Below are 14,262 nucleotides of genomic sequence, written 5' to 3' on the forward strand. Positions count from 1 at the left end.
AAAATGGAATTTACAAGAAGCAAATTTTATTTTAGAATCAAAATGACCACGTCTGGTTCATGTTTTCCCAAATCTTCAGAAACCCACTCAAAAATTGGACAAGCGGCAATCCCCACAAATGGAGTTAATTTAATTACTGACAATGCAAACTGAAATTATAATTAAAAGTGAAATGTGCCTGTTGAAATATTGTGATTTTAATATATCAGTAATGTTATGTATGGCATCTACATAATTAATAATTCAGTGCCTCTGGCTGGAATAGTTTTGCACACGGTTACAATTATATTATGTTGTTGGAATAGAGTTTTAATACAAATAATGATCATCTTACATGGTCTCATAAAACAGACTATCTATAAATTTTGCCAATGGCACAGAGAACGAGAGAGAGGCCAATATGACCTGGTACAAGGATATTAAATTCATCCTGCCCTGTCCCCATTTAAATTGATGGTCTGGATTTTGTGGTCAGCAAAAAAGGAACATGTAAGAAGCTGGAATATTTTTGAGCTGACAATCATATTTTAATCAAAATTTGCGGTTGAGATTTGTGATAACTAACCAGCCCAGGGTATATTGCATTGTTCATACTTAGTAAAGGTTTAGTTTTGAGTTTTAGTGTTTCATTTGAGCTCTGTGTATTGTCTCATTTATTTCTTGTAATTCCCGTGACTGAACAGTCAAGCAACCTGTCTGGGGTAAAATGTTTTGTCTTACAAACCAACGCTGACTGGACAAGGTTTTTAAGGCTTCAGAACAGAGACTTGCTCTAATTGAGCATCTGATCGAGTGCAGTGCTCTCCACAGGGGATCAAAGGTTTCTGTGAGCAGGGTGAGAAACAACATGATTCTTCAAATAGTTTGAGAAATTCTCACTGAGCCGTTCAAGAGTTTGAAGCAGGATGTATGAAGCAGGCAATCTAAATTATGTTTAATTAATTCAAATCAAGATTGAAGAATATATACTGGATTAACAGAGGGAGAAGGGGATGATAAGAAAAAGTAAAACAAAAGTAAGGTGCTCTGTCAGAGAATCAGTGCAGACTCAATGGGCCGAGTGGCCTCCTTCTGCACGGTCAGGATTCTATAATTCTTCTATGAAATCTTCAAAGTTTAAAAAAAATTCTCCAACATCAGTTACCCTCTGAAGGAACTTTCTGAAAGAAATTAATTTTTCAGGGCCAGAGATGTTGTTTGGTTTATCATTCATCAATTATTACTTATTATGCTGTTACAAAGTCTATTCTGAATACACCAATCCTATCTTTTTCTATCCTTTTTACTGCAGAGCTATTGGAAAGATATCCCAGGTTCCTGCCATTGTATCCATTTCAGTGCTGATTCTATCAGTGAGTACTCTTACAGCACACCCTGAGGAAGAGCAGAGTGCCTCTGACAGCAACTTCAGGATTTCTGATTTAACTACACATGTGCATATGCCAGAAGTTGCTGTTTGATTTACCTTATTATAACTGTTGTTCATATTGCAGAATGTTTTTTTAAAACTTGACTTTATAGGGTCCTCAAGAATCACCCATCAATTTCGACCAGGTAATTCATCAAAATAGATTCAAAACACAGAAGCTACTCAGGGCAATGCTATCCATGTATACTTTGCACATGAGATCTTACATTAATTCATAGGAGATATGGGGTTGGATTTTACAGTGGGCTGCACCCCATCCCCCCAGCATGACTGACAATGGCGAGCCCAGATCAGCTTGACAGGCTTGCCCTGCACCATTTTATAGAATCATAGAATCCCTGTAATGCAGAAGGAGGCCATTCAGCCCATCGTGTCTGCATCGACCACAATCCCACTCAGGCCCTATTCCCGTAACCCCACATATTTGCCCTGAAAATCAATCCCCTGACACTAAGGGACAAGTTAACATGGCCAATCCACCTAATCCACACATCTTTGGACAGTGGGAGGAAACTGGAGAACCTGGAGGAAACCCATGCAGACACGGGGAGAATGTGCAAACTCCACACAGACAGTGACCCGAGGCCAGAATTGAACCCGGGTGCCTGGTGCTGTGAGGCAGCAGTGCTAACCACTGTGCCACCCCAATAGCCATTGAGTTATTAATGTATGCACATGCCTTCTGTCCTCATTTGGGAGGAAGTCCTGACTTGAAGAGAAGCTGGACAGTCAAATGGCCAGCAGCTCACTGCTCCAAGTAGTGCCTCTGGGACCACTGGCCCTGCAGTCAGTCCTGAAGAAGGCATGCTGCAAGGGAGCTGGATTTTAAGGTAAGTCTGGTGTTTCAGTGGAGCCAAGCTGGTAGAGGCAGGGGCAGGGGATGTGAGGAGGGGATTCATTGTCACAGAAGGTTGTGGAAACCAAGTCATTGATTGTATTTAAAACAGAGATAGATAGGTTCTTGTTTGGCAAGGGGATCAAAGGTTACCAGGAAAAGGCAGGAGAATGGAGTTGAGAAACTTATCAGCCAGACATGAGCTGATTTGCCTAATTCTGCTCCTACATCTTATGGTCTAAAGGGGGGTGGGGGGGGGGGGGGTGCATAACGCAGTGGGGGGAAAGGGAGGAGGAAATGTAGGGGGAAATCCCTTGGGGGATCCTCCATTGGGCACATGGGGCCAATAGGAGGCCTCTTTCCCCCGCCCCTCTCGCCTAGCCACCATTCTGGCAGATTTCACTTCTATTCTGGTTAACATAATCAATCGATTTTAAGAAAAAAAAGAAAAAAAAATTGGATTTATCCACATTCAACACACCAACCTAACCATACTTCCAAAGAAGAGTTATATTGGGCTCAAAACATTAATTCCCTCCACAGATGCTGTCAGACCTGTAGAGGATTTCCAGCACTTTGTTTATATTTCATACATCTTAAATTTATTTGAACACACTTCCCTTTCACCCCAGACACTTGTCCCTCTTCCTTGCTTGTGCTCTTTCCTTCTCGCAATTCCCAGACATTTTCTCCTTCACTAATGCACTGCTAACTGCTAGTTCCTCAATAATGCTTTCAGATTGCTGCCAGTGTACAAATGTGGAATTAAGCAGAGTTGTGGACGAATTGCAATCTGTGAATTATATAGAGTAAACGGCAGAGAAACATGCCATTCGGCCCAACTAGACATTTCTGTAGTTCTTATACTCCACATGAGTCTTCGCCCCCACCACCCCTATTCTAATCACCTCATCTCAACCTTTCAACATGAATTTTTATTCCCTTATTTTTCTTGTATTCATTCTGGTTTTCTTTTGAATGCATCAAAGTAATTTGCCTCAACCACTTTGTGTTCTGGCAAGTCCTGTATTCTAATCACTCACTAAGTAAAGATATTTCTTCTTATTTCTCTTTCGGTTTACGTATTTATCTATTTATGACCCCTAGATTTGGATTTTCCCATAAATGGAAATGTTCTGTTCACATCTACCCTGTTCAAACATTCAGAATTTAATAGGCATCTACCAGGTTATCGCAAACCTTCTCCTTTTCAAAGGAAAATGTTCCAACCTATTCAATCTTTCCCAATAGTTGTGATCTCCCAGTTCTGATGACTTCTTTGTAAACCAGTTTTGTGTATTCTTCACTGCCCTATGTCCTTTTTATGGTGTGGAGGTGATGGGAAAAGAAATGAGCTTGTGTGGCACCACTTCTGGCAGCATGAAACAGACCTATTCTTGATTCTCTGAGGATTGGCAGCACCACGAGCCATACTTGCGTGAGTTACATGAACAAATTTCTTCCCACAGAACTGCATGTTCATGGTACATTAAGAATGGTATGACCAGTGAAGGGCAGCAATGATATGTTCGAGGACTTAGGGAGGAAAAGAAGATTGTAGATAGGGCTGTAGTTGGATTGAGCAGAGGATTCTGAGGAGGTTACCTGAGGAGGGTATGATGATGGAATCCTAAAGACCAAGAATTCCCACCTCCAGTGGATGGAGCAAAGCAAGTGTGTCAGGTAAGAGCCCAGGAAAATCCCTGGGACAAACAAATCAGCGCTTGCTGTATGAAGTTGCACAACAACAATTGACTCGGCGTCTTAAGGGGAAAAATGATCCCTAACTTCTGTGCTCCAGGGTGTCACAGCTCTAGGTTCTAAAAGATGCACTGGGGAACCACCACTCCCAAGAGGTCTCCAAGTAAGGCTTGTATGGCGATTACCTGGGTAGTTTAATTACGCTGCAATCAGGACCATATGAAAATAAATATAAATGACAAACTTTGGATGGTTCCATCTGTTTTACAGAAATATTACCCAGGAAAAAAATCAGAAGAATTAAGATCACTTCTAACTCCTGGATAGCTATAGTACTGAACAACTCCCATCCCTATGAGATACCCCTTCACACAACTCCCCCCCCACTCCACTGACACCCAACCACCACAGCTACTCCTGCAAACCCCCTACAAGACACACTCCACCAACCCCAATTACATTGCCCCAATTTTCCCATGGGGGCAACACAACCTCCCCCCCCCCCCCCCCATACCCTGACTACACCTCCGATCCCCATAGGAAAACCCCCCCCCACCTGACCATCCAACAACCAACCTTGCACTGACCAGACAACCCCAAAAACACCCCCCAGACCAATCCCCCCCTCCCCACAGGCAAGTGACAAGCCCACCCTACAACCAAACAACACTCCCACCCACTAAACCCTAATCCTATCTACTTATCTTACAGGCCTCACTTTGCCGTGGCTTTTTATAATGTTTGGATCTTTAAACTTACCTGCTTCACGACAGCTAGTGTTTTAAAAAGGGGGCATGTCTTTCTTACCTCTGAATCTCCAGCCTTCATCACAAGGCCTCAGGAACCCGCTGCACTAGACAGCTTTCACTTGACCTGAGCCGGAAGGTTGGGTGAGAAAGGAGCAGCTGGATTTTAAGGTTGTTGTGCTGAAGAGCGTTACAGAGGTCGGACAAGTTAGACCATGGAGGGATTGGAGCATGATGATAAAAAATTTTAAATGGAAGCATTCCGAGACTGGGAGCCAATGTAGGCCAACATGCACAGGTGTGAACTAGACTTGGAGCAAGTTAAAAGTTTTGTTTGAACTCAGGTTTATGGACAGTGGGAGATAAGAAGCCAGCCAGGAGATCAATGGAATAGAGACAATTCTGGAGGTAACTAAAGCATGGATGAGTGTTTCAACGCCAGATGGACTGATGCAGGGGTGGAGATGAGCTTTTTAAGGATGAAAATCTTGGAATAACTAAACTATCTATTTTTTGGAGTTGCCCTTACTCGATCATCCTTATGTATTTTCAGAAACAATGACACCCTATTTACTGAGCCATGTCCAACTAAATGGTTTATATTTTTGCAATATAAACCATATACAATTTTAAATGAGGCTTTACATGTAAGGTATGAAAACACATATAGACAATGACATCACATAAAATAAATTCTTCTCTAAGACAGCTTTTACTGCTCAGCCACTTTGCTGTTCATTTTCATTGTCTGGCCTATAAATAAAGGATTAGAAATCTGTTTTGGCCAATAAACACGGTAGTTAATTTTAATACACAGTGAGGATGTGTGGGAGAGCTTAATTCATTACATACATGAATTTATTCATGTACATTACTGATGTAATGTACATTAACCATTAAACCCGTTGTGAAGGCATTTGGTAGTCTGGTGAGCAGTTCATTTGGAACATGTTACATACCTATTGATAATCAAGAGATGTTGGAATCAGGTATCATGCAAATTTACATATAAAGCATGTAAGTAAAATGCAACTTGAATATATCATCTCATTCTGTGCTTTCCAGATGGCAAATATGCATCTTCTTCATGTAATTCATGTGGAGAGTCAATTGGCATTTTTTAAAAATTACTTCCCCCTCCCAATTCTCCATATTTTTACCAATTTGTCTTGCCGGCGCGCATGGTACAAGTCTGTGAGCATTACTTTATTTCATCAAAGTAATATTTAAGTGCAACAATGCGTGCTAATGGAGTATTCACTGCTATGTCCTATCCTCTGCTCACCAGATGGCCACGTGTGTATGCACTCCTGTAGGATAATGGAAGGTAATTGTAATGATGAAGAAAAGGAACGCTGCTCACTTCTCATTTTTACGTTCATCAAATCCTCCCCTCATCCCCTCTCTTACCTACTGAGAATCAGAGATCTCCGAGATCACCGAGATTTTTGATCACGACTTTGCAGCTGTTGATTCGTGGCCATAATCAATGTTGACGGAAATGAAACAATCTCCGACTAATTTTTCAGCATTGTAAATTCCCAGTCAGATCATTCTTAGATAATGGATATATTTTCATCTGGGTCCATTTCCTTTTTTAAAATGATTAAAAGCGCCATAAGACTAACATGATGTAGGTGCCTGTTTGCTGACTGGAAAGCCTTGAAGCAAATGATATATTCAGCTTCCATTTTATTTACATACTGCATATGTAATGTCATGAATTTCCATAAAGTAATCTGTCTTTGTAGTTGCAGTTGATGTCGTTCTTCGATTTATCACTTAGGATGCAGCTTTAAACCCATGCAGTGCATGAAGAATCTGCTTATTTCTTACCTTCTCCGCATATTAGCTGCTGGCATCCTTCTGAGTCTGGGTAGTAGCCTGAGGAACACTTTACACAGTGTGTATCACTAATGCACACTTCACAGTTACTGGAACATGGATGGCAGATTTTATCAGCAGCAGGATAGTGAGACGGTGGACAATCCTCTCTGCATTCATGATTGAAAAAGTAACGATTGTTCCTAAATTTGTCTGAGAAGATATGGAAAATGTGAAAGGCACATTCATTTTTCATGAGTCAAAATTTGCATGAAATATAAATGCTGTCTTTAAATTATAAAACAAAATTTAATGGAAGTTCCACGTCAACAGTATGAACGTTTAAATGACTCATTAGTTGCCACACACAGAGGCTGCAAAATTAATTTGCCTGGTTTCTAGCAGAGCCATGCAGGTTTCCCTTGATATCCAGGGGTAAGGACAGGCTCTTTTCTACTAGTGTGGCTCATGCACCATTTCTCATTAATATGGACATGCTTAGCTGGGTTCTCTTTGTGCACACAAGCATGTGGAAACAGCGTTATCCAGGCATCACACAGCCCAACCAGCTGATGTGACACCAGGATAACAAGATTGGACAGTACAGGTCCCAACAACCCCTCCTTTGTCCATTCCTGAAAAAAAGCATGAAGCAGCAAGATTTGTCCTGCAGTGGTGTTAATTAAAGAGCCAGGCACATGGAGAACAGGCAAAAAAGAACTCTGGAAAATTTTCTATTGGAAAGTTTCTGAAAGTCACCTGGAACGCTTTTGGAGGTGTTTTGGTGCCATGGGTAGAGATTGCATCTTCACAGTGATGGCAGAAGAGTAGGTGACCTATGCACACAAAGGTTGCAATAGTATTGAATGGGGGCAGTGACAGAGCCTCTTTGTCTGCAGCACATCACGGAGATGAATAAAGGGCAAGTTCTCTGCCCTGCCTCTGCCAATTTGGAATTTGACTCCTCCATGGTCCTTAATAGGGACAGGAGACTATCTAATGACCTAACATGCCCATTCACAGCTCTCCACTCCATCTAGTTCCCCACCTGAGACCTCTGAAACAGTACTCGACTACCAATGTGTATGTTCTTTAAGTCTGCAAAGAGCACGGTCTTGTGAATTAATATATGTAGCTTCCAGTACATGCAAATGTGCTACACTGCGGTATATGAATCATTACCACTGTAATGCTAGGTATGTCGGCTGTATGCCCCAAAAACTGGTACATCATATCAAACAGCATACCCTTCCCACTATTCACAATGGACAAGATACAGACCATACCCAACCAGCCCCTGAGTGCAAAACTCAAAACACAGTGTCCAACATTAGGTGTGATTCTGCGATTTTGCTAAATGATCCTCAGTGTGCTAAACATTACATTGGCAACCAATTTAAGACTGTCAGTCAGACTCGCAGCGTGGGGCATTCACGTGTACTGGAAGCTATATATCTATTACACACACATACACAAGGCCCTGTTCTTCACAGGCAGAAAGAACATGTTTCAGCTAAACAAAATAAGTGACAGACATTCTCTATTTCATTCCTCAGGGTAATGCCTCTCCCAATCAGAGTCCATTTGTCAACCAATCAGCACTCACTTCTCATACACTATAAAGTTGTCATTTCCTGACATTGGTAATCTTGCGATTGTCCTGATGAGTGCAAGATGAGAAGCTTCAACAATTTTTTTTCCAGCAATATCGTGGTTTAATTCTTGAACACGGACATGTTTAAATCCTTATAGCAAACTAACTTTTGTCAATATATTAGTGTTAAGTGGAATCTTTAAAGCTCGGATGGAACAATCAGCCAGAAAGGAATGTTTTGATTTAAATGTGCTGAACTTGTTTGTGTAATTGGCACTGCCAGCTAGCAGTTATACAACACTTTGGCACCCTCTCCTCTAAACCACATAGTCTTCCAGAAAATTCTAATCAAGTTAATACAAAGGAGATAATTTTATGAACTCATGTACCCAGTAAAGCTCCATGTAGGAACGGCAGACTTCTAAAATAATCTCAATATCCATCATCCACAGAATGTGAACAAGGGGTTGCATGGCCCCAAGAAGAAAGTAAGCAAAATCTAACTTCTAATCAACAAGTGTACCAAGCAACAGTTTACCATTGGAGATCACAGCATTGACAGTAGACAAGGTTATGATGATGGTTTGCAGAGTGAGTGCTAGGATTGATCTGATGTGATTTATTATTGTCACATGTATTAGTATACAGTGAAAAGTATTGTTTTTTGCGCGCTATACAGACAAAGCATACCGTTCATAGAGAAGGAAACGAGAGAGTGCAGAATGTAGTGTTACAGTCAGAGCTAGGGTGTAGAGAAAGATCAAGTTAATGCAAGATTGGTCCATTCAAAAGTCTGATGGCAAAAGGGAAGAAGCTGTTCTTGAGTTGGTTGGCACGTGACCTCAGACTTTTGTATCTTTTTCCTGGCGGAAGAAGGTGGAAGAAAGAATGTCCAGGATGCGTGGATTTATTTGACCTTTTTAAATCAAAGGGTTCAGAGTATCATTTCTCTGTTGCTATTTTGTTTTATTTCTGCTGATCGAGAGGATAGAAATTGGCACACATGGCTATATCTACAAGGTTAATGTGTGCACTCAGATGCACTCACTCAGCTGTTAGGCTGGGAGAGATAGGCAATGATTCCCCGGTGTGAATATGAGCTTTCGTATCTCTACACAAATGAGAAATGCTAGTGCACAGCTTGGCATTGGACACATTTGGCTGGAGTGTTCTGGAATAGCATTTCAGGTCTTAAATAAAGCAACTTCGTAGAATACAAAGCCACCTTTTACTATGAACCCTGTCTACTTTAACCACTGCAACTCACTATTAATGGTATTTCCTAAATAAAACACTTGCAAAGCTTGTACTTTTGATATTTGTAAATATAACTCAGTGATCAATGAGAAGTGAGCTGTTTTGTTTGGATTCAGATGACGCTTAGTGATAAAAATAGCACCATGAATCACTAGTGAGATTAAGATCCAGTTAGTGTTAGTGGCTGTGCACAGCGAACAAGGTAAAATATGTCTTCAGTAAATCATTGTATCTTTTGCCTTTGATGGTACAACGCATATATGTATGTGAAGAAAAGTTCATTGTGCATTATTTTTATATTAACTATGATCTTACCTTTATCACATGATGTGCATTCATTAGGTTCACCCCCTGTACATCCCTTGCAGGTATGATGACATAGGTAACACTGGCCATTCACGCCAAACTTACTAGTAGGGCAGTTTGTGACACAATGCCCATTGTCAAAGAACCTGAGGACAGGAAGAAAGATGAGTTACCTGTCATCCAATCACAATGGGTGGGCATTGACATTTTCCACTTCAGAATTGAGGAACTCCTATATTTATTAAGTGATTCTCTCCAGTTACATGGTAGTGAATAATTTACAGGAGAAAAGTAAAGGATGCATCCTGATTTTGCTATCTCTTTGTGGTAACAGGAACTGAAGCAGCCAATTTGTGTACAGCAACCTCCCACAAGCAGCAATGTGATAAGAAGCAGATAATCTACTTTAAGTGATGTCGATTGAGGAGTAAATATTGGCCAGAACATCAGAGTAACTCCCCTGCTCTGGAATAGTGAAATCATATCATATGTCTACCTGACGTAGAGCTGACAATACCTTGATTTCATGTTTCATCTGAAAGATGGTACCTCACAACACTGAGTAGCATCCCCCAGTAATGCACAAGAATGTCAGCCTGCATTGTCCTTGCGTCTCTGGAATGGGTCTTGAACCTAACCTGCTGGTTAAGAGGCAAGGGTACTATCAACCGAGCCATGGCTGATACACATACACCCAAATTCCCCTTGCTTCTGGAATGCACACTAGTACTCTAAAGAATGGGATATTATGTGACAAATACTCATCTGCAGTTCAAATTAATTTGAAAGTATTAATTCATTTTATACCAGCTTAAATGGTTGACTGGAAAACATCATGCTTCAAGAATCTATTCTACAGTTTCTTTAAGAAATGTGTAAACTTTGGCACCAGTGTAGTTTATAATGATTCATTGAGTAATCTTTCTTGACAGGGGGACGGACCATCCAATCTGCATCTACCATCATACTCCTCTGTCTGGCTGAACTTTTTCTCACATTGAACAACTTGTCCATTAATTTCACTCATCTCCAAATAAAAGATGTTGCTATAGGAACGCCTGCTTTTTTGTGGAAAATTCTGTGTTTCAATCTTACTCTCTCGCCTCACATTTTTTGATAATTGTGTCAAAGCTGCTTCCTGCTTTTATCATGAACTGAAATGTGTCATCAATTTCCAAACTTCCCTCACCTTAAAATGATTCATCTCTGACTTTTCCCTTCCAAGACCCCCCTCATCTCTATTTTTGGGGATAGGCTGCCCACCAATATCTACTATAAGGCACTGACTCCCACAACTATTGTGATGCTAGCGGACCAAATGTGGCAGATAGAGTTTAACGTGGATAAGTGTAAGAAGGTTATCCACCTTTGGTCAGAAAAATGGAAAGGCAACTTATTATCTAAATGGAGAGAGACTTTGGGGTGCTTCAGTGAAGAGGGATCTGGGTGTCCTCGTACATGAGTTGCAGAAAACTGGTACACAGGTACAGCAGGTAATAAGGAAAGCAAATGGATTTTTGGCATTTACAGATAAAGGAATATAATATAAAAGGAAATGTTGCTACAACTATATGAGGCATTGGTGAGATTCCATCTGGAGTACTGTGTACAGTTTTCGTCCCTGTGAAGAAGGATGTAGTTGCATTAGAGGCAGTTCAGAGGAGGTTCATTAGATTGATTCCAGTGATGAGGGCTTTGTCTTATGAAGAGAGATTGAGCAGGTTAGCCCTATACTCTCTAGAGTTTAGCAGAATGAGTGGAGATCTAATTGAGATATGTAAGATGATAAAAGATATTGACAATGTAGATGTAAAGCAGATGTTTCGTCTTGTGGGGCAATCTAAAACAAGAGATTATAGTTTTATGATAAGGGATAGCAGATTTAAAACAAAGATGAGGAAAAATTAAAAGCAAATTACTGCAGATACTGGAATCTGAAGCCAAAAGAGAAAATGCTGGAAAATCTCAGCAGGTCTGACAGCATCTGTAAAGAGAGAAAAGAGCTGGTGTTTTGAGTCCAGATGACCCTTTGTCAAAGCTTAGATAATGGGTCATCTGGACGCAAAATGTCAGCTCTTTTCTCTCCATACAGATGCTGCCAGACCTGCTGAGATTTTCCAGCATTTTCTCTTTTGGTGATGAGGAGAAATTACTTCTTTCAAAGGGAATTTGTGGAATTCACTATCCCAGAGTGAGGTGGATGCCGGGACATTTTTTAAATTAGTAATGGGTTGAAGGGTTAAGGAGAACAGGCAGGAAAGTGGAGTGAGGCCAAGATGGAGCTCAGTCATGATTGTATTGAATGGTGGAGTAGGCTCGAGGGGATGAAATGCCGACACCTGCTTCTAGTTCTTAAGTTCTTATGTGATGGCTGAAAGCTCTGCAGTGCGACTAGGGAGCAGAGGTCACCACCAGCACTGCACTCAGGGTTTGAGATGGCGAGCTGATCTGGATTGCATTGTAAGTGATGGGAGATCTTGCCTTGGGGGAAGCTGGCAGGCCACACTGAAGGAGGAGTGGGAGCTAGGATTTGAATAGCCATAGAGTAAACTGGTTGTGGGAAGGGTGGGGGGTGGTGGGGGTGCTAACACCTTGGGAGTCTCTGTGATGGGCCTAGGGGCTTAGTTAAGGAGGGACATCTCTGTCCACTCACCCAGAAACCCCCCAGTTGGTTGATCACTAGGCATCGGCCTCTCCCACCATCAGTTAAGTCCTCAATTAGCCTGCCCTAGATGGGCCATCTGACATCATGTCAGCTGCTGGTAAAATTAAGGTGGGGCTGGGCAGGTAGTTAATGGGCAGACAGCCATGAGATTTTAAATACTCCCCAGCCTTTAAAATCACTGATGGAAGAAAAGTAAAATCATCCCATTAACTCTATTTCTCTCATCATAAGTGCTGAGTATTTCAAGCATTTTCTGTCTCTATTTCAGATTTCTAGTCTTTTTGATATTTTTTGGCTTTGAACTGGAATAAACTTGACTGCAGTGTATTAACTACTGAACTAAAGAGGCAGAAACATGGGAATAATGTCAAAAGAACCCACCTTGGAGCAGCACAAGTGATGCATTCAACATTGCTTGGGCCATAACATTTATCACAAATGTCATGACAGGGTTGACACTCTCCTGCACCATCAATATATTCACCTATAACAATAAAAATAAAACTTGGGTGTCAGTTAATGCAATAAAAAGTCACACAGAACCTGATCATATTCAAGGCATATGTGTTTTTGTTTCTGACGTTAAAGACATTGCAACCTTTATTTTTATATTTTAGCACAGCACAAACAAACATCTCCACTGCTCTCCGATACCAACCACTTTTTTTATGGGTGTTACAACATAAATTGTAATTAATACTAAATGAATTTGACCTGACATCATACGTATCATTGTAAGCTTCGACAGTGTGAGATTAAACTTAATGAAAAGTCCAAAGACAAAATAAACTCATTGCATGATATGTGTTGAGCCAGTAGCTGCTATAAAAACTGGTAAATAAAGCTACGTTAGCGTGAAATGCAGAGAGAGAAAGAGAGAGTGAATGAGAGGGGGAGAGTGTGCCAGAGGGTACAGGAATTTTCATGTCTTCATTAACTGTGTTGGGATGTAATTTAGCTATCTACAAGATGCTACATAAAATGACACCGCTGTAATCTTGTTAAAGATGAAGTCAGCCTTAGTGTAGTGGTAGCATTTCTACCACTGAGGTAGAAGGTTATACATTTATGCCCCAGTCTAAACAACTGTAGGAAGTAAAGACTTGGGCCAAGTCTTCTTCTGGCTCAGGAAAAACCAACATGCACACTTTTGTGGCTCGCAAACTATACACAGGATACATGTGCGACTTCACATGTCATTTTTATCTTTTCACACTGTGGTTGATTTGCAATGCAATTTGTGAGTTATGCCTCGGTTCTCCAACACAGTATTTCAGCTCCTAATAGTGGTTAGCAGCCTCTTAACCTCTCCCTTCCCTTTCTTCACCCACTACCCAACCCCATGTCAACCCATGCTTCCTCAGATTGCCCGTGACACCCCATAACATCTAGACGTCCCATGTTTCTCCGCTCTGATCACCCATGCCACTTCATGCCTTCATGTATCCTCCATTGACACTCACCCAGTATGCACTATGTACAATTCTTAGATTCCTTGCAGTATCAATGGAAAATGTTTTGTATTCCTTCGCAAAAACTCTCACCATTTAATAAAAGCCTCAATATCATTGATATTAAGAGAAAGAAAACATTCTGCTGTGTGAAAAAAATACCTTGCAATACTTGTTATCCAATTAGCTTGTGTCAACAAACCAGAAATCAACCAATCTGGAATTACCACTTCTTGAAACTATAATTAATTCTCAGATGAATAGAGCACCGACTGTGTGGAATCCCATTAGCATTTGAAGCTCAGCCAAGCATTGATAATGGCCACAACTTTCCAAATGATAGCCACTCTCTGGGAATGACAGAACAAAAGGTCTTAATTTACAATAGAGTGCCTATCAATCAATATAAGGTAGCAGGTGATTAGATCTTTTTCCAAGTATCAAAAGCAGTTTT

General features: G+C 40.9%; 1 protein-coding gene across 1 annotated transcript in view; it reads right to left on the reverse strand.

Moving 5' to 3' along the window:
- Positions 1-14,262, reverse strand: part of pcsk5b (proprotein convertase subtilisin/kexin type 5b) — a 337,923-nt gene that overhangs the window by 64,710 nt on the left and 258,951 nt on the right. Inside the window, exons 21-23 of the mRNA XM_078214531.1 lie at positions 12,739-12,841; positions 9,702-9,838; positions 6,548-6,748 (exon numbers count right to left, since the gene is read on the reverse strand). Coding sequence (XP_078070657.1) covers positions 6,548-6,748; positions 9,702-9,838; positions 12,739-12,841 — 441 coding nt within the window. The remainder of the gene's footprint in view (positions 1-6,547; positions 6,749-9,701; positions 9,839-12,738; positions 12,842-14,262) is intronic.

The sequence above is a fragment of the Mustelus asterias genome, chromosome 6, assembly GCF_964213995.1.
Source record: "Mustelus asterias chromosome 6, sMusAst1.hap1.1, whole genome shotgun sequence".
Lineage (NCBI taxonomy): Eukaryota > Metazoa > Chordata > Chondrichthyes > Carcharhiniformes > Triakidae > Mustelus > Mustelus asterias.